At 46.0% G+C, this 21,359-nt stretch overlaps 1 protein-coding gene across 11 annotated transcripts in view; it reads right to left on the bottom strand.

Moving 5' to 3' along the window:
• The window catches only part of dacha (dachshund a), a 127,264-nt gene that overhangs the window by 42,043 nt on the left and 63,862 nt on the right, over window positions 1-21,359 (bottom strand). For 6 of the 11 annotated variants that reach the window (XM_071339971.1, XM_071339982.1, XM_071339976.1 and 3 more), the window contains exon 3: window positions 3,283-3,435. In XM_071339971.1, coding sequence (XP_071196072.1) covers window positions 3,283-3,435 — 153 coding nt within the window. The remainder of the gene's footprint in view (window positions 1-3,282; window positions 3,436-21,359) is intronic. The other 5 variants (XM_071339975.1, XM_071339979.1, XM_071339981.1 and 2 more) reach the window with 1 other exon arrangement.

Below are 21,359 nucleotides of genomic sequence, written 5' to 3'. Positions count from 1 at the left end.
TCATTTCGGGGGAATGGAGTAGCCTGCTGAATTGTGGGTGACTTGTGTGACAGTGCGAGTGTAACAGTTTAACTTTACGTCCGTCCCCTCGCCCATACCCGGGCTCGACCCAGGGACCCTCTGCACACATCAACAACAGTCACCCACGAAGCATCGTTACCCATCGCTCCACAAAAGCCGCGGGGGAACCACTACTTCAAGGTCTCAAAGCGAGTGACGTCACCGTTTGAAAGGCTATTAAGCGTGCACCACCGCTAGCCATTTCACATCGGTTACACGAGCTGAGGCCCACTTGCACGGCAGTGTTTCACCGATCCGCTGGACAGAACGCCAGGAAAGCCTGCTGCCTCTCTGTAATGGTTATCAGCAGCATCATTATCATCATCATTATCATTGGTGATGTGACAGAGAGGGGCCAGCTCACCGTAGTGCTGGTGTCAGGGAGGAGTACATTAGAGGGTCTGTGACAGAGTGGGACACACAGGCACCCAGCCCTCGCTACTGACACACCCTCTTCTCTCCATCCAGCTCTGTCATCGTCGCCCAATCTCATGGCTGTCTCGTTACAATGTACTGGAGGAGATTTAACTATCGGTAATCATTTAGGTTTAGGTGTCACGTTACACCAATATTGCTACATGGCTTCATTTGATCAGGAACATCAATTAGGCTCAGCAAGACAGCGGGATTCACGGACACTTTCTGCCTGCCTACTGTCGCCAAGGCCAGCCAGTCTTTTACCGTGCAAACAGCATCGCCCCAAAATACAAATACATGAATCCAGTAAATACTTTTGTAAGTTCTCTGTTTCCAGCTAGCACATTTGGTTCTTTGGAAGCTAGCACATTTGGTTCCTTGGAAGCTAGCACATTTGGTTCCTTGGAAGCTAGCACATTTGGTTCCTTGGAAGCTAGCACATTTGGTTCCTTGGAAGCTAGCACATATGGTTCCTTGGAAGCTAGCATATTTGGTTCCTTGGAAGCTAGCATATTTGGTTCATTGGAAGCTCGCATATTTGGTTAATTGGAAGCTAGCATATTTGGTTCCTTGGAAGCTAGCATATTTGGTTCCTTGGAAGCTAGCATATTTGGTTCATTGGAAGCTAGCATATTTGGTTCCTTGGAAGCTAGCATATTTGGTTCCTTGGAAGCTAGCATATTTGGTTCCTTGGAAGCTAGCACATTTGGTTCCTTGGAAGCTAGCATATTTGGTTCATTGGAAGCTAGCATATTTGGTTCCTTGGAAGCTAGCATATTTGGTTCCTTGGAAGCTAGCATATTTGGTTCCTTGGAAGCTAGCACATTTGGTTCCTTGGAAGCTAGCATATTTGGTTCCTTGGAAGCTAGCATATTTGGTTCCTTGGAAGCTAGCATATTTGGTTCCTTGGAAGCTAGCATATTTGGTTCATTGAAAGCTAGCATATTTGGTTCATTGGAAGCTAGCATATTTGGTTCCTTGGAAGCTAGCATATTTGGTTCCTTGGAAGCTAGCACATTTGGTTCCTTGGAAGCTAGCATATTTGGTTCCTTGGAAGCTAGCATATTTGGTTCCTTGGAAGCTAGCATATTTGGTTCCTTGGAAGCTAGCACATTTGGTTCATTGAAAGCTAGCATATTTGGTTCCGCGTTTGGTTCCCTGACCGCTAAAACTGAATGTTTTTTAAACGTTCTGAGAACGGAAGTGAACATTTATTCTGTTCTGGGAACGTAGATTTTTAGTTGCAGGAAGGTTCTGAGAACGTTTTACTATGGTTCCCTGAAAGTTTTCTTGTGAGGATTTATTAACGTTCCGGGAACGGAAATTATAGGATATTTGGAGGTTTTTGAATAGCTTCCTTAAAGACTTTTAATAACACTGATAGCTTAGGTTAACTGTTTGGAACTACACAGACAGGACACATGGAAATGTATTTACTTACGCATTAATCGTGCAAAAACATTTCTGTTTTATTGTGGCACGGCGTCAGTGAGATTCAAACCTATGATCATCTGTTCTCTATCCATGGAATTAGTCCACTGCGCCACCAGGATGGAGCTAACATGCCCTTTTTTTCTCGTTATGCTGAAGTACTGAAATTCCCACAGAAGAAGGACGTTTCTTAACATTCTCGGAACAATTTGAGAAGATTACTTTAAATAGAGCCATGAGGAAACCTGGTGGAAACGTTATGCTGAAGTATTACAATTCCCACAGGAGAACGTTGTTTCTTAATGTTCTCTGAACTATTTGAGAACATTCCCAATGTCAAACCAGTTGGAGAACGTTCCTAGAACATTACCAACATTTTTATTCAATATAACCATGTTTAAACATTTAGACAACATTTTGTCAAGTTCCTTAAATGTACTGAGAATGTTCCAAGTAACTATCTTGCACCATTCCCAGAATGTTGTGGGAAGGTTGTATGCAAAATAACCGCTCTCACCAAGCTCTAAGAAACATATGGTTCTCAGAACGTTTATGTGCTAGCTGGGTTTTCTTCCCTCGCAGGCCTTGTGTGTTTATATGTAAACAGTGTGAAGTATAAATAAGTGTGCACATCAGTTTGTCCTGTGTGTGTGTGTGTGTGTGTGTGTGTGTGTGTGTGTGTGTGTGTGTGTGTGTGTGTGTGTGTGTGTGTGTGTGTGTGTGTGTGTGTGTGTGTGTGTGTGTGTGTGTGTGTGTGTGTGTGTGTGTGTGTCTGTGTGAGTGTGTGTCTGTGTGTGTGTATTTACTTGTCCCTCTACATATTCAGACTCATGTCTCTATCGGGGGCGTCTGCCGTGGCTCTGGGTGGTGATAAAGAAGGCTGTCTGCGTGGCGCCTCTATTACCCGGCCCGCCGCCACGCGCGTTGTTAGTCACACACGCTGCCATCACCACCATCTAAATGCACGGTCAGGTCGCAGCCATTAAGGACGCCATTAGCCTCAATAAAATACGGCTAAAGCGAAAGCAACACGAGGGCCAGAACCAATTACCTGTAGTCACGTGTGAAGCAGCCATGGAGAAAGAGACATGGCCAGTGGAAGTTTACAAGGAGACAAACCTTTCCGCAGTCTCTACCTAACCTACCTCCTAGAGACGGCTAGACAGGCTATTAACATACTGGCTGTGGACTTGAACAGATACATCTGTTATTATTTGGGGAGGGAGGGGGCTAATATTTTCATTTGAGTTGACAGTCCTAATACATATGTGAATTAATTAGGGTTTTCTGTTATACTTTCCTGTTTATTGTGCCTCAATAGTTAGCTGTGATGATTTTTTAAAAGTACAGTATGTACGTCGCTGTGCCTCTGACCTGCGTTGGAGTTGAGCTCGTCGTTCTCTGACTCGGTCCCGTTCTGGCTGCCGGCTCCGTGGAGGTTGTTCATGGCCATCAGCTTCATCTTCTGCAGCTTCATAGCCTCGGCCATCGCTGCAGCCGTCAGCCCTGCAGGACAACACATAAATACTGTACACAAATCACACGCATACACAGCAAGGAAACACACACACCTCAAATCAAAAAATCTAATCCAATGTTATTGGTCACATACACATATTTAGCAGGTGTTCTTGCGGGTGTAGCGAAATGCTTGTGTTCCTAGCTCCAACAGTGCAGTGGTATCTAACAATTCACAACATTACACACATCTAAAAGTAAAAGAATGGGATTAAGAATGTTGGAGTGCTATTGACTAGAACACAGTAGAATACAGTACATACATATGAAATGGGTAAAACAGTATGTAAACATTATTAAAGTGACCAGTGTTCCATTATTAAAGTGACCAGTGTTCCATTATTAAAGTGACCAGTGTTCCATTATTAAAGTGACCATTGTTCCATGTCTATATACGTAGGGCAGCAGCCTCTAAGGTGCCGGGTTGAGTAACCGGGTGGTAGCCGGCTAGTGACAGTGACTAAGTTCAGGGCAGGTTGCTGGATGGAGGCCGGCTAGTGATGGATAGAACAAAATGCCCTACAAGGTAATACATTGGCAGATGTTCATACAGTATCACTGTAATACAGGCCTTTGCAGCTCTTTAGAGTAGAACACAACTTGGATGCTGTGTCATGCTTTTTTAAAACTCTTTCACTGCAGTTCCTCTCAGTCCAAGCATGTGTACTTGGTCTCCAGAGACCATGTCTATCGAGGAGCCAGAGTGAGGCTTTCGTTGGCCCCAGGCCTCCCCTGACCCCTCCAATCCAGGGACAGCTGAGGGGAGCTGGGGCCGCTGATGGCGGTAGGGAGGGTCCCTCCCCGCCCGTCCCAGGAGAGCGCTCTCTCCCTGAGTCTCTCTAAGAAGCCCAGCTACCTTCAGCTCATCAAGGGCTCCACAGCCCCGGAAGCCATCATCACTCTGCCCAATTAGGCCCCTAATTAATTCAATTAGACGATGAAGGGACACATTAAGTAATTAATTAAATGACGACGCAATGCCTCCTTGCTTTGCCGTGATCTAAATTTCTTTGCAAATCAGGACAAAAAAATAGACATCTTTTTCATTTTCTCCCCAGGTTCATTCAGACAGTATATGTCACCTTGATCTAATTCATTAACGGAATCGCCTCAAACGGAATGGGAGACGTGTAAAAAAAAAAAAAAAAAAAAAAAAAAGAGAAAAAAATTGCTCATTCATTTATCATTTAATTTTGTTGGTATGAACATGAACACTTAAGTTACTTTCCCCGTGAAGGGAAGAGAGTCTGATCGGAACCCCATTACTCTACCGCTGTCAAACACCAAAGGCGGAAAATTAACTGTGCCGGTCTCGTCGGCCAATGTTTCTCAATTCCACTACACACGGCAAGGCAAATAAACCAGCAAATTATTCTAACTTGAAAAAATATAGACAGGCAGAGATAGAGTGGGAGAGGAGAGGGAAGGGTAGAGGGGGGGGTTAAGACAAATGGATCTCTGTCCTTACATTTATATAAAAAAAACAAGCCTTCTATTTTTATGCATCCCGGCCCCTCTCTTCCAAGCGTGCCTGAGGAAACAGGCGAAATGTTTTCAATAGCTACATTTAAACAAAATGTCATGATGATTGATTCATTTTATTATGAGTTCATTTTGTTGCCTAATCCCAGACAGTCAGAGGCACAGCTGCAGCAGCTTGGAGGGAAACTCAAACCTCTTCTTGAGCACTGAATTAGCCGTCGACGTGTGGCCGAGGGGGGAAACAGGAGAAAAACAGCTGACGACAACATGGAGGGAGCACGACGTCAACTCTGCTAGTGCCGTAAAAGCTTGGCAGAGCCATCCGTATATCAAGCCTTATTTTTGGTGGGATTTGAGGATGCACTTGGGGGAAAAAATACTTGCATGCTTGAAATTCATCTTGTCATGAACTACTGTAAAGCCTCGTCTAAACAGAGGGCAGAGCCAGAAGGTTTAGGCGAGCTAGGACATTTTCCCATATCTGATCATATGATCTTCTAACGCCTCTAGCCTACTAGGGTCACTGAGGATTACTGGCTGGCATACATGAAGTTGGCTTATATGGAACTACAAATTCTAATTTATGCTAAGAGTTTGTCACTCTCGTCATACAAAATCCCTTCCTATTAGAGTCTTGATTCCACTAATTCTACATATGTAAACTTAAGTACATGAACAGGGTGAGCTTGCAAGCCAAAGTAAGGTAGCGAAGCTACATAACTCTGCTTAAATTTGAAGCAGCTGTATTGAAAAGAACACAGATCTCATCTCATTGGCCCTCATCATAAACGGAAAGCTATGGTCTCTGTGTCTCTGTGATCTCTCATCACTGCCTATGCTCTCTGTCAACTAACTTTCAATATATGAACGGTGGATAGTCCATACGGCGGATAGCCTGTTTATGCCCCGTCCAGGCCAAGTTCTCTCTGTGAAGGTAAAATGACCTCAAAGCTTATTATGCACTACAATAGTCTATAGCAGCTCTGATTGAGGAGAGAGGGGGGCAATCAACAACCACTGCCTAGCAGACCACATCGAGAGCATAAAATACCATAACAGAGAAAAAACACAATCAGTGCATTGTCTTTACACATTTTTCCCCCTCCTGATTTTACATGGAAGACGAGCCTGTGAGATCAAACAGGGAACGTAACAGTAATTGATGTTTGAGTAAAGTCACGACCCACGGAAATGGGAGCCCGCGGATGAAAGGGGAGCGGCGTTTTCCAGGGGTGGACAAACAGATTGCTTATTGTTTGCCTTTCATAGCGCTCCTCAGATGTAGAGGACCCCGGCCAGCCCCCACTTTGAGAGGCCTGGCCCTCAGAGTCAGCCCTGCCAGATGAGTGTAAGGCAGTCAGGCACAACGGACTGGACGAGCCATCCATCCTATTTTCTCTTTTCAAGCCCCATCCTCCCTTTCTCTTCACATCAGATTGGGAGGGGCCATTCTTGCGGCTAATCGTTAATCTGGCTGGGATGGTCTGGGGCGTAGTCCTACCCTGTTACCCTGGGCAGGTTACAGAGGGCCTTTGTGGTCTCTCAGGGGTCAGACACAGGCCAGAATTCCTCCCGTACATTCAGTCCTATTGGCTTTTGTCAGGCCCAGCCCAACAAGGCGTCTGTTTAATTAAAAGGGGGGGATACCTGGTCAGGCGGATTCCATAGAAAAAAAGTTCATTCCATTCTTTTGATCTTTGTAGTAGAGGTCTGACCCAGCACTGTGGCTATTGATTTTAATAAAGACGCTGGTATTTGCTGGTCCGTTTGGATATTAATTGTGCAGCAGAGACATTCATCTATGGCCACTGGAGGAAGACAGCAAAGGAATGCAGATATATTACGTTTACACAGCCCCTTGTTTTTATTTATATTTTATCTTCCTGTCGTCATAATCAGTACCACCTCCAGCCTTTTGGGGCCCCATGTGAAATTTGGTTGCCCCCCCCCCCCCCCCCCCACCTCACCTCGCAGGCAAAACGTTTTAGTCCCCCCCCCCTTCTTAGCAGTGGATACTTTTTTTTGCAATGTTAAACGACTTTTCCTCAAATTCGGCACATTTTGCCATGAGGTGTAGAGAAAGTGTTGCGGTTTTAAATCCCATTTTCTCCAATTCTTCACATTTTGCCATGACTAACAAAATCAATGGGGGCCCCCTGGAGGTCAGGGCCCCTGGACACATGTCCTGCACGCCCGGTCGGTAGTTTGGTGATTATTAGGCCTACTACTAAAAGGTTTAGATACCTGGCTAGACTACTTTACCTAGCAATAAAAAAAAAATGGTAGCTGACATGGGCTAATTGAGTGACTGACATGAGTGGGAAACTGCTGATGCACAACCAAATATTGAAATGGCCCGATGGACAATTTCTTAACTTCACTGTCACTGGCAAGCAATTTGATTGCAAAGAAAACAAGTCTGGCCGGGCACCATGAACAACGTGAGACGGGAGCTCCCTCCCTCTGCGCAAAATAAGGCACCTCCACAGCTGCTGTACTCCACAACAATGCTGAAGAATGACAAGACAATGGGGACACGATAAAGAGGAAAAACTGAGACTAGTACACACTACAACCAAACAGAGGTATGTCCAAGTGTGTCAAGCAAGTGAAAGTTGTGAACATGTTGTCAACTGTTAGGACAGTTCAACTGCCGTCACATAGACACGTGTGTTCATTGTAACGCCATCGTTGAATTTGTGCCGAGTTTCACTATTTATCAAGGCCAGTTGGTGCTTATAGTGGTGTTTAGGCTACTGGTGTTTTCATCATTTGACCGTGCGTATTGGTGGTTGTTGTATTTAAATTTTTCCAACACAGAACTTCTCTTGAACAGTTGAATTTGTGTGTTTTTTGTGTGTTTTTACATATAGCCTACAGTAACACAAACGAATTAAAATGCTATTGTGTTAAATGAAATAAAATACAAAACGTATTCTAATGATACCCAAGGCCTTCATAAACACCACCAAATATATGATTTATTAATTACACTGTTAGAATGTTGCAGTCAGAATGACTGAAAGGGGGTCCATCAAGGCCCAACAGTTCTAGTGTTAAATTACTTTTAAGCCTTGAGACAATTGAGACTTGAATTGTGTATGTGTGCCATTCGAAACGGGGCATGGTAGTAGGTGCCAGGTGCACTGGTTTGTGTCAAGAACTGCAACGATGCTGGGTCTTTCCCGCTCAACAGTTTCCCGTGTGTATCAAGAATTGCCCCCCACCTAAAAGACATCCAGCTAACTTGACACAACTGTGGGAAACATTGGAGTCCACATGGGCCAGCATCCCTGTGGAAAGCTTTCGACACCTTGTGGAGTCCATGTCCCGACGAATTGAGGCTCTTCTGAGGACAACTCCATATTAGGAAGGTGTTCTTAATGTTTTGTACACTCAGTCTATATATAATATACATTATTTTTGGGGGTCGGGGCCCCATAACGGCTGCGGGGCCCTGCGTAGTCTGCGTATCGGAGGATACGCTCTGATTTTAATGCAAGGGAATTAATGCAAGGGAATTTTCCATCATGAAGCTTATAACACGGACAGCAGTGCACAGCTTATTCTATCTAAAGTCCTGGGGGGGGCGGACAATTCGCACAGATATCGAGTCAGTGCATGGAGCTGCGGTGTCCATATATGTAGCAGTACGTGTCACAGGCCCCTATCTCTCTCACTTCAGATATTCGCTTAAAGGCCATTACAGGCATACAGAGGAGTAGAACTCCATTGAGCTGGAAGGGCTCACTCAAAGCTCTCTTTCGGCCTAAACAATTCCACCAGAGTGGCTTAACAATTGTACATGTGAATTCGTACAAAGGAAAGGGAAGGAAAAAAACTGATTGCCTGTGAGAACAAGCCTGCAGAGATCGTGTTTTTCAGCCAAAATGGTCACTTGTGTTCATCTCAATTCTCAGCTGCATGCGTTATCGCATTTTACATTTCTCCTTTTCAATGGGGAGAATAACATCTTTTCTTCACTCTGACAGAGTGTCCCAGGAAAAGTATCAGATTTTGTGTGAAAGAGAAAGAGGGCAATGGGGGTTGAAGGGGGGGCACAGACTCTGCCTTTGATTCTCAACACAGTAAATATGACCTTCCTATTCCGCGTTTTCAAGTAAACTGAGATTGCGGGAAGGACAAAAAAGGAAGGGGGTAGGGTATACTGTATTTAATTCACCTTTGGAATTTCCGAACAGCGGAACAAGGAGGAGACGAATGCACAACAAAGAGAGATGGCTCCGAGGCGTAATCAAACCCCCGTGCATTCTACAAATGTGGTGAGAATCCCAGAAATAGGGCACGATGGAGGTGGCAACTAAAGCCAGGATTATCTGCAGCTTGTGGCCTTGTGCTGTTCTGGACCTGAGCGGAAGGCTGCTAGGACATGACTGTGTCCACGTTCTCCACCATACTGTAGTGCTACAATACGACATACAGTACTAGCTCTGTGCTGCAAAACGGGCCGTGTCAGTCGAGTGTCCCAATACAGACATTCAATAAGCCACTGGGCTTTGAAATGCAAAGCTTAGCGGAATAGAAGGTCCATCAATTGAACTGGAGAATCTGTGAGAGAAACCCTTTGCTTCAGCCTGTGCTGTTGGGAGCAGAGTGCCTTAACGAAGGCTGTAATTAGTCCTAATTAAGTCGGACCCTAATGTTGAGGCGTGCCGTTATGAGAGAGCACGGAGCAGTAGAAGTGGGAGATGGGGGTGCCATTGTCTTGTGGGGACGCGCGCACACACACACACACACACACACACACACACACACACACACACACACACACACACACACACACACACACACACACACACACACACACACACACACACACACACACACACACACACACACACACACACACACACACACACGTAATGTCATATACTCTATGGATCATCAAAGATTGACCCATTGGCCTATCTCTCCACCAGACTACATGTCAATATTCTCCAGCCAGATACCAATGACAGGGAGATTTTTCAATATTACAATAATACAATATAAAACATGTATTTACTTGATAACCTTATCTTTGATCACACATCTGTCAATCAATCACCGCTATCTGTCTGTCTACCGTTGACATTGGCAGGGGGGGCGGGGGGGGGGGGGGGGGGGGGTGCAGGGGACACACCAACCAGCCAGTGATTGGAGTCTTTTAACACATGAGCTGAATCTCAGATGTAGCTTTGGAGGAGTGTGAAAAGGCCGAGTCCTAGAATAGAAATGCCTGTTTGCATGACACGGGGCTGGGGAGGAGACTGGAGAGGCCACCGTGTCTTCATGACCCTGACCAATCTCTCTCTCTCAACATGTTGAAACTCTCTCAATGTAATCTCATCCTACAGTACTCTGACCTTCTGTAAATTACATTTTTACATTTTTTCAGTACGGTGAAATACCTGTTGTATTCGGCGCATGTGACAAATAAAATTAGATTTGACGTACAGGAGAAATTAAAGTTAAGTGCCTTGCTCAAGGGCACGTCGGCAGATTTTCCACCTAGTCGGCTCAGGGATTTGAACCAGCAACCTTCCGGTTACTGGCCCAACGGCCTTAACCTCAAGGCTACCTGCCGCCCCTCATGTATTGTACATGCAATATGCGGCACGTTCTCACACATACTACATGTGCGTCAACATACTAAATATGTTGTGCAAATGCGGGGAGGGGTTATTACAATAATAACCATATAAAATACTTTTCTGTTCTGTGTTAAGACTGGTGCAGTTTTTTTTTTTTTAAGGTCTAGACAATTCTCATCTCTTGACGTGGTATGAAAATGAAAAATGTGTATGAGAAGAAATGTGGGGGGGGTGAATATGTCCTAGTAGCAAATCCTTAAATCTTTGTCATATCCCTTTAGTTGTCTGCGTCTAACGTTAAAGGTGACACTTTCCACCTGCTCCTTTGTTTAACAAAAGCAGAGCCTTAAACTTTGTCTTACCCCTTTAATTGTGTGCATGTGTGTTTGTGTGAGTGTGTACATACATGCGTTTGTGTGTGTGCCCGCCTGTACATGCATGTGTGTGTGTTTATGTGTGTGTCAGGGATGGGCTCAATTTTAATTGAAGGCGGTCAATTCAGGAAGTAAACTAAAATGACAATCCAACGATCGGAAAAAGGGCATTTATTTTAAGTGACTTCTCAATAAAGTCAAAAGTAGAAGCTATTTATATAAAACGTTTTTAAAATTCAGATTTTTTTACTGCCTTCAGCCCAACCATGGTGTGTGTGTGTGTGTGTATGTGTGAGTAGTAGGGACACTACTCTCTGCGTTGTCCAAGTGGCCACAGGACACAGGCAATAATTAGCAGACACAGCAGCAGCAGCTTGCAGTTTTATATTACATCAAGGTAAACTCAAACTGCTAGGAGAGGAGATGACTTATATCAAACGGGAATAAGCTGTTAATTAACTCCCTGCCGTAGCAATCACTTCCTCTGTTTCCGCTATGGACTTAACCATCTCTGGCTTCAGCACATATCCATGTACACCCCCCACGGTCTTATTGGGAAACGGACATAGCCCTGTAATGGCTGTTTGAATGGGAAAGTCAAGGACAATGTGAGCTCAAGCGAGAGGCTGAGGAGTCAAGTGTCTCCTCACTCGTAGCTGGGACTTTCTTTAATCGTGCTCGGAGCCTGGTCTGGTATGCTCTGGGAATGGGATTCGGTTGGTACGTGGGAGTGCTGATCTGGACGTGTCATCAACAGTGGCCCTGGCGGGGAGGTGTGCCGTGGGTGGCAGAGCAGGAGTAGATTAATAACCCTGGCTGTGTACAGGGCTGTAGTGTTCAGGGCTCAGAATGCAGCGAGGCTTTATGGGGGCGAAACCCAGTGTGTCTCCCGACAGGGGATGCCAGAGCACGGCTGGAGACAGAAAGCCAGAAACACATCTCTGTGTGCTTTATTGGTGTTATTGCTTTTTATAAACTGGGTGGTTCGAGCCCTGAATGCTGATTGGCTGACAGCCGTGGTACATCAGACAGTATACCACAGGTATAACAAAACATGTATTTTAACTGCTCTAATTACGTTGGTAACCAGTTTATAAATCGCAATAAGGCACCTCAGGGGTTTGTGATATATGGCCAATATACCACGGCTCAGGACTGTATCCAGGCACTCCGTGTTGCGTCGTGCATAAGAACAGCCCTTAGCCGTGTTATATAGGTCGTATACCACACCCCCTCGTGCCTTATTGCTTAATTATACACACGCAGGCATGCTTGCACATAGCACGTACGCACACGTGCACACATACCACTGTTGCATTTGTGGCCGTCTGCAGCGAGTGTGGAGAGGGAGAGGGAGCTGAGACCGGCACTGATTTCTAGGCATCCCTTTAACCCCAGGAACTCGTTAATGTTTCATGAAAAGAGCCACTAGAGTCCTCACTGGCTGACTCACAATATCACGACTTAGCAGAAATAAATGGGCCAAGTGTTCAAAGAGTAACAAGACTTTGCTCAGTGGGCAGAAAGTGAGTAGAGAGCACTTTTCTTCCCCACACATAAACCTTCTCTCGCTCTCTCTCTCTCCCCCTCTCTCTTTATCCCCCCTATATATATCTCTCTCTCTCTCTCTCTTATCCCACTTCTCTCTTTCTTTCTCTCTTTACCCCCCTTTCTCTCTCTCTCTATCTCTCTCTCTCTCTTTACCCCCCCTCTCTCCCTCTCTCTCCCTCTCCCCCTCTATCTCTCTCTCTTTACCCCCCTCTCTCTCCCTCTGTCTCTCCCTCTCTCCTCCCCCCTCTCTCTCTACCCCCTCTACCTCTCTCTTTACCCCCTCTGCCTCTCCCTCTCTCTCTTTACCCCTCTCTCTTTCTCCCACTTTCTCTCTCTCTCTCTCTCTCTCTCTCTCTCTCTCTCTCTCTCTCTCTCTCTCTCTCTCTCTCTCTCTCTCTCTCTCTCTCTCTCTCTCTCTCTCTCTCTCTCTCTCTCTCTCTCTCTCTCTCTCTCTCTCTCTCTCTCTCTCTCTCTCTCTCTCTCTCTCTCTCTCTCTCTCTCTCTCTCTCTATCCCCCTGCCCACCTCATGCGCTCAGACTTCTTATCCTGTAGGTGCCTCCCTGGAGCCCCTCAAATGGACTGGGGCAAAAAAGGGAGAAAAAAAACACCAGCGTTCCCCTCCTTCGTCTTCTGACGGCCCCCAGCCCGCATGCTCTCTACCTGTCCTTTATCCCTTCATCTCTCTCGCTCTAACTCATTCTTCATGTCACTCTGTCCCAGTTCACTGAATTATCTCTGTGTATCTGGCTGGTCACCTAACTTATCACACACACCCGACTGCCTTTAACCGTCTACATCCACAGTTGTCTAAAGACAAAGACACAGCTCGGAATGTTTTTATACAGCAAGGAGGGGAACAATCTGCGGTGGTTGCAGTGTTTAAGGACTTTCCATAGTTTCGTGAAATCGTTTTCCCCCTCAGCTCTGCTTGGGCTTCCTCTAGCTACTGTAAACTTGCTGGTCTGCACTTAGCTGAGCACCTTAATTAACTAGCCTTATTAATACTGCTAATTGCGGAAGAACAAAGGTTTGTACCTCCCTCCTGCTTCAAAGGCAGGCCCGGGCACATGGATCATTACAAACAGACCACCCAACTGTCCCAGAGGAATCCTGCTGTTTATTTCCCAGCTAGAAGAGCAACGAGACCCAACTTTATAGTTAACCTTGAGCGCTGTGTCTGATCTGCCTTCGATTGGACCGGGCCCCTCACCCTTTCATTCCACCTCCTTTTAACAACGGGTTCAGCAGCGTCAGAAGATGAAGGAGGGAAACGCTTGTGTTTTTTTCCCTTTTTTGCCCCAGTCCATTTGAGGGGCTCCAGGGAGGCACCTACAGGATAAGAAGTCTGAGCGCATGAGGTGGGCAGGGGGATGGAGAGAGAGAGAGAGAGAGAGAGAGAGAGAGAGAGAGAGAGAGAGAGAGAGAGAGAGAGAGAGAGAGAGAGAGAGAGAGAGACAGAGACAGAGAATGCAAACACAAAGAAAGTGGACGGAATGTGTGCACTATTCAACGGCAGCTTGTTTGCGTACAGCACGAGATGCATGCCCCCCTTTCCGTGACTTAATGAATTGATTGCTAACATAACCAAATTACTGGTCAAGTTGTAAATCCCCAAAACTCCAAAATATACTTTTTTCCCCCAAAGAAAGTCATTTGTACGTCTCTGGAACAGATGTAAAGGAAGCAGAGAATAGAAGAAACACAGAGGAGAAATGAGTGAGCCATGCATGATGATACTCCTGGCATCTGAGAAGGGCTAAGTCTGTCCAAACGGCTCTAATGTGATTGATGAGCACAGCAGTCTCACTCCCTCCCTCTCTCTGTCTCGCTCTCTCACTCTCTCTCATACACCCCCCCCCCCCCCCCCCTCGCTCTCTTTCTCGCTCCCGTCATTGGCTCCTCCACTCCTAACTCTCACCTCCTCTGGCTGACTGGAGGGAGAGAGAGGAGAAGGAGAGGGTTTCGGGAAGGCAGGCAGACAGACAGGCAGAGGCACTCCTAGTGAAAACAGGGGGGGGGGGGGGGGGGGGGGGGGGCGCACACTGGAGCCGAAACAATAGTGACAGGCGCACTGGCTGGGGGTTTGCTGGTCGGATTAGCTCCAATAGCCATAATAAATGAAACAAGAGGATGAAATAAAAACAAGTCCACACTGACTGAAGGCTGGGCTTATGGGAAGTGGCAGCTCCACTGGCCCCCAGGCTCTGAATTAGTTTTGCCACTCGATAATTTGACTGATTCACTTGAGTGGCCGGAGAGGACGTTTTTTGGGCCTGATCTCGGTGTAATCGAGTAACCTGGCTGGTGATTACCCCACAGACGCACAGGCTCTGGACGGGGAGCTGGGACAGAGGAGAGGAGAGACAGGGGCAGGTGGAGGAGAGCGAGAGAGGGGCTGCCCTGGCTGGCTGACGGCTGGAGCACAGAGCTCAGAGCAGGTAGCAGCAGTACTTGTTGAGCCCAACACTTGCACGGTCACTTAACTCCTCTCACGTCACTGCTTCATGCCTCAGTTCTCCTGCCTGGCCTGGATTAGATATCTCCCCCTATCTCGCCAGATGTCTCCCATAAGAGTGTGTTGCGTGTGCGTGCTGGTACATCTATGTGCGCATCCATTCTCTATGCGTGCACGTGTGCATGTGTGAATGTGTGTGAGAATAAAGCGGTGTTTGCATCTGCCCAGCAGAGGTCCCAGTAAACTCCAGATGAGTGGTGTGATAGTGGGACGGGACAGGAGCCTACTGGCTCTTCTTTAACAAAGAGAATGAGGAGGCAGGGGGGATTTTCTCCTGTGTAGAGGCAGCCCAGGAATCTGTCAGAATCACTGCAGAAGATGGAAGGGAAGGGAGGGAGGGGGGGGGGGGGGGTGCACTGCTGCCTGTGCACTGCAGTTGAAGGGTAACCTTTACTTAACCTTTCATATGTTGAAAGCACATTTCGCCACTGACTTATTAATTTGGACAAGGTCACCTTTTTTTTCATTTTAATACCAGATTAGCGGCGCCAGATCGTGAACTTTGATGTGGAAAATGTGCAGATGAGGGCAACTCTCTGGGCCACCGTGTAAAAATTAGCAGGACTTTATTGACGTGCTATTGACCCCAAAAAAATTCTAAAGAGGAGAAATGTCAATGCTTGCTACACAAGAGTAACAAGCAGAGTAAGCACTAAAATCTCAATTTACATACGGCGCTGTCAAAATTAATAATAGAATGTGCTGGATGCTGTTTTTTTCTGCCATGTTCAGGCAGCGGGGTTGATGGAACTGTGGAGGGCTGGCTGCGTAAAGGGCAGATGTCTGTCCCCAAAACCCCACTGCTGTCCTTCACGGAGAACCACACTGCTGTCCTTCACAGAGAACCACACTAATGTGTTTCACAGAGAACCACACTTCTTTCCTTCACAGCAGATGCTATTTTAGGAATGTGACGGGCTTCACCATGCTTCACTAACTTTATATAGAAAGTAAAGAGATGAATATATTCCTAGACATGATGAGGAAGACGTGACCTAAATAACACAAATGTATAACTTATACTACACACCTTATCCGTGATACAACTTTTTTTATTGGGGAAAACATTTATAATTTTAAAAAAAACATTTAAGTCCCTTTCCTTACATTTTGGTTTATAGTCATGCAAAAACATGAAAAAGTTTGCCTTCATGCCCTGAGTAAACAGTAACACCAAAATCATTAACATCCTCTGTGTGTGATTTAAGGATTATGTCATTAATGAGAATCAAACTTTACCAAGATTACTGAGAAGTGATCTCACCCCAGGGTGACCACACGGTCTGTCATTACAGCGAGAGGGGAGAAGGGCACAGAATTACACAGAGCTAATCCCACCCGCACAACCTGGGGATTATTTTACAGAGTAGGAGATGATTTTACAGAGTAGGAGACGATTTCTTTTCTTAAGAGGCTTTTGCAACCTTTATGGAATGAGGAGCAGCCTTCATACAGACAGTATGTAGCCTGCAGCGACAACGACACGCGCACACACACACACACACACACACACACACACACACACACACACACACACACACACACACACACACACACACACACACACACACACACACACACACACACACACACACACACACACACACACACACACGGTCCTGAGCGTGAGTCACTGACTTCAAACTGTCACTCATCTGGCGTCCCCTAATTAAGTGTCTAATTATAGAGCTAATGCTGGCGACTGCAGCCACGATAAAGAGGACATGATGGCTACAGCAGACATACACAAACACACAGGGACATACACACACCACCACCAGTTGGTGGGCTTCTCTTTGGATTCAAATCATGGAATTACGTTTGAGTGACAGCATGAAGAAGAGAACTAGTCCTCACTACAGTGTGACCGGTACTACCATTTTAATGTTACCTCAACCTCTATAGTGAACAGCCAATCCTGTACTGTATGTTCGCAATCCACTTCCTGCCCGGGGTAAGGGCTCGATTGTGGTTGACACACAGCATAACTAGAATGTGACTAACATTGGCTGGCTGAACAGGACACTGCCAGGGTGCAATGCCAAGGGTTGGGGGGGGTCGGGCCAGGAGGTTCAGGGAGATATACTGGGCAGCCTTGGGGTGTTCAGTATCTATCATGTCATGAATGAGATACAGGAGGCGCTTTCAAATGTCACGATGAGAAGGAAGGTGCATCAGATAAGCTCATTAGGAACGAGTCAGATCGGGGCTCTGCATTCATCTGCACCACGGGACAAACGCAGCGTTTCACCAAGAGGAAAAAGAAGAGAGCGCTCAGCTTGTGTTTTCGATCCTGTCTCTGCTCTGCAGATCAATAGGAAAAGTCAAGGAGAAGCATTACGGATCCACAAAAGAGAACCACCGACTCCTGCATTTAAAAGAGGGAGGAAAATAAGTACTTAGTGATTTGCTTTGCATTGCGTGCAGCGTTTCTCCCCTGTACCACTGGGCTCTCTCTCCCTGATTATAACCTCTTTGTTTTTACAGTCTCCTCCTCATTAACCGAGCCCATCCTGATCATTCAGACAGCCAGATCACTGGAAATACAAATGAAAAGCCCCCCCCTCCTTCTCCACAGATCCTTCATTAAATACGGATTGGGGGCCACCCACCTACGCCGAGGCCTGGTGTTTAATTCTGCTCTGTGCGTTGGCAGGCGTGTGTCTCAGGGCCCCGGCTCTTTATCACAGGGATTTACAGACCCTCAGCGTCTGGCCCTCTCTCTCTTCTTTTCTCTCTCTATTTCTCTCTCCATCTCATCTCTCCCTTCCCCTCTTCTTCTCGCTCTTCCTCTCTCTCTCGATCTATCTCTCTCTCTCTCTCTCTCTCGCTCTTTCCCTCTCTCTCCCTCTCTCAGTATTTCTGTAACCCAGGACTCATAAACAAGGCCATGGGAGAGCAGAGTCAATGACGCCAGTGGGCCCCAGCCTAAGGCCAGGTAGGGTACCAGGCAGGGACGGACTGGCCATAGAGCAGTTCTGGCAAATGACTGATGGGCTGGTCCATCTTTAGCCGAGTGGGCCAGTCTACAGTAAATGTACCCTATTATGTACCCTATTATTTAATGCAGAATGCAGAATGACCCTTATTCAGCCAATAATGGGGCTAAAATGCCTGGGCCGAGAAGCTAAAGGTTGGCCTCGGTCTGACAATGATGATGATGAAGACTGTGACGGAGGTGACAAAGATCATGTTTGTGCCACGTGGGTCTTCTCTCAACAGCGGCCCTTGAGGTAGCCCTCCCAAGAAGGAGGAAGGCATGGATTAGGATAAATGTTGAGCACACAATGCTGGCTGGTTTACACCCTGATGTCCCCCCCACCCCCACCCCCCCAGTTGATATCTATATTCCTGGCATCGCCTGGCTCCACTGCTCTCTCCCTCTCTCTGAAAGGCCTCTGTTCATTAGCATGCGCGAGGGCCAGGCTAGCCCATATGTCACTAAATAGAACCCCATGTTTTATTTATCCTCGGTTATTTTACTCAGAGACTTTAACCCCTTCAGATGAGCGTGCATCGAGCGAGGTACTGCCAAGCCGAGCAGAGCAGAGAAAAACAAACCAACACGCAGGGAAACAACGCCAAGACTGACACAGAATCAGCTAATACGGCGACCTGCGATTGAGGAGAGGTCAGAGAGCAATGCTACTGCACTGTTCCAGGAAGTCAGGAGTGAGTGCCAGGGTTCGCTGCCAGTACTTTGTGCGATGAAGAACATGGGTATCCTACATTTACAGTAAGATGACCGTACTGCAATCTGTTCTTGTGTCAGCCAGGTAAAAGTGACCAACGCCGCAAGACAACAGTGGAGTGTGGCTCTGGATAGCTGTGATTCAGAGAGGAAAAAAAGGCGATCCAAAACAGTAGTTAAATACTATTTGTCAGAGTGAGGCCCAAAGAAGAGGGGGAGTTAGGAGGCCCTCCTCCCAGGTTTGGAGGGGAGAGGAGGGGTAGGGGGGTTAAACAGATGGAGGACCAGTCCCCGGTGGGACATGTCATTCATCAAAGTCACCAGGACGGCCTGTTTTGTTTTCAGAGAGAGAGAGTGAGAGAGCGAGAGAGAGTGTGTGTGAGAGAGAGAGAGAGAGAGAGAGAGAGAGAGAGAGAGAGAGAGAGAGAGAGAGAGAGAGAGAGAGAGAGAGAGAGAGAGAGAGAGAGAGAGAGAGGGGGGGGGGGGGGGGGGAGTCAGGTGGTTCTACTTGGGGTTCGTGACAGCCTGCATGACACACACAACATCTTTCCTGTCTTCATCTCCTGCTCTGCAAAAAGTGAAACCACAGTTTAACACCTAAAACTCCTTAATAACCTAGTGGGAGTATTAAAGGAGCGAGAGAAACACATCACACACCTCTCTGGCTCTGACAACTCACTCTCTCTCTCTCTTCCTCCCTTCATCTCTCCATCTCCCCCCTGACCCAGATTGCTGCAGCAGTGTAGTCAGAAGCGGAAGTCATGCTTTACATGATGACTGTACTGTAGTGAGGATGGAATCATTATGCCTGCTGTTGGAGCTCCGCCCCTCCTCTCTCCGGAGTGCCAGGGGCTTAGGGTGTTTCTGTCAACAGCAATCCAGGAAACCAAACGCTCCAACAAAGCCCACAACACGTTGGTTTTTGCTTTTGCTTGGCTCAACATCCCCCCCCCCCACCAGTGCGCTAACTCAAAACACGAGAGGGGAAGCTTTGAGAGAGAAAACCAGTATTCCCTCGTGAATACTTCTTCTTTCTTTTCTTTTCTTCCCGCTCACAAAGGTGACGCTGAGCAGTGAAGTACAAAACAGAACTGCAAACAACCACTGGGGGGGGGGGGGGGGGATACAGCTTGAATAAAGCTTGCTCATTTGTACGGATAATTATCGCATTATATGTTAATAACAAAACAAATGGTTGCTAATAACTGAATGACAACTCCGATACAAATCTGCTATTTGACGTCTTCTGTCAAATATTTTTACTGAAACAGGAATATTGCTACTGCTGACTACAGTAGTATTAATGCATGCAACACACAAACGTTTTGTTGTCGCATACACTGGATAGACGCAGTGAAATGTGTTGTTTTACAGGGTCAGCCATAGTAGTACGGCGCCCCTGAAGAAAATGAGGGTTAAGTGCCTTGCTCAAGGGCACGTCGACAGATTTTTCACCTTGATGGCTCGAGGTATTCAAACCAGCAACCTATTGGTTACTGGCCCAACGTTGTAAGTGCTAGAACTACAACTGCTGCTGCTATCACCTTACTGTCAAATAACTCAACTATATTCATCAAGAAGCAGTAAACATGAACTTTTACAGGGTCTCTAATCCATGCAGGATTCAAGAGGAAGATACAGTATTCATGTTAGAGTGCCTTCAGAAAGTATTCCTATTCCCTTGACTTAGTCCACATTTTGTTGTGTTACATACAGCATGAATTCAAAATGGATTAGATAGATTTGGTTTCTCACCCATCTACACACAATACCCCATAATGACAAAGTGAAAACATGTTTTCATTAAATTTTGCCAATTTAATGAAAATGAAATACAGAAATATTACATTCACATAAGTATTCACAACCCTGTTAGAATCACCTTTGGCAGCGGTTTCAAATGTGAGTCTTTCTGGGTAAGTCTCTAAGAGCTTTGCACATCTGGATTGTACAATATTTGCACATTATTCTTGAAAACATTCTTCAAGCTCTGTCAAGTTGGTTGTTGATCATTGCTAAACAGCCATTTTCAAGTATTGCCATAGATTTTCAAGCCAATTTAAGTACAAACTGAAACTAGGCCGTTCAATGTCATCTTAATAAGCAACTTAAGCAACAATAGGTTATTGTCCTGCTGAAATGTGAATTTGTCTCCCAGTGTCTGTTGGAAAGCAGACTGAACCAGGTTTTCCACTAGGATTTTTCTTGTGCTTAGCTCTATTCCATATTTTTTTTTATCATTGACGATTACAAGCATACCCATAACATGATGCAGCCACCACCATGCTTGAAAATATAAAAAGTGGTACTCAGGGATGTGTTGTGTTGGATTTGCCCCAGGACTTTAAGTTAATTTCTTTGCTACATTTTTGGGGGTTTTGCTTTTGGGCCTTATTGTAAAAAGGATGCATGTTTTGGAATATTTAAATTTTGTACAGGCTTCCTTCCTTTCACTCTGTCATTTAGGTCAGTATTGTGGAGTAACTTCAATGCTGTTGTAGGCTTGCAATAACAAAGGCTTTGAATACTTCTTCAATCAAGACATTTCACCTTTACATTTTTTATACTTTTTATAATAGGGGGTATTGTGTGTAGGCCAGTGACACAAAACCTCAATTGAATCCATTTTAAATTCAGGCTGTAATGCAACAAAATGTGGAAAAAGTCAAGGGGTGTGAATACTTTCTGAAGGCACTGTAAATATGCTGTTTGCTTCTGGGAGAAT

The sequence above is a fragment of the Salvelinus alpinus genome, chromosome 13 (genome assembly GCF_045679555.1).
Source record: "Salvelinus alpinus chromosome 13, SLU_Salpinus.1, whole genome shotgun sequence".
Lineage (NCBI taxonomy): Eukaryota > Metazoa > Chordata > Actinopteri > Salmoniformes > Salmonidae > Salvelinus > Salvelinus alpinus.
The sequence above is the reverse complement of the archived record's forward strand: the minus strand, read 5'-3'. Positions and strand labels throughout refer to the sequence as shown.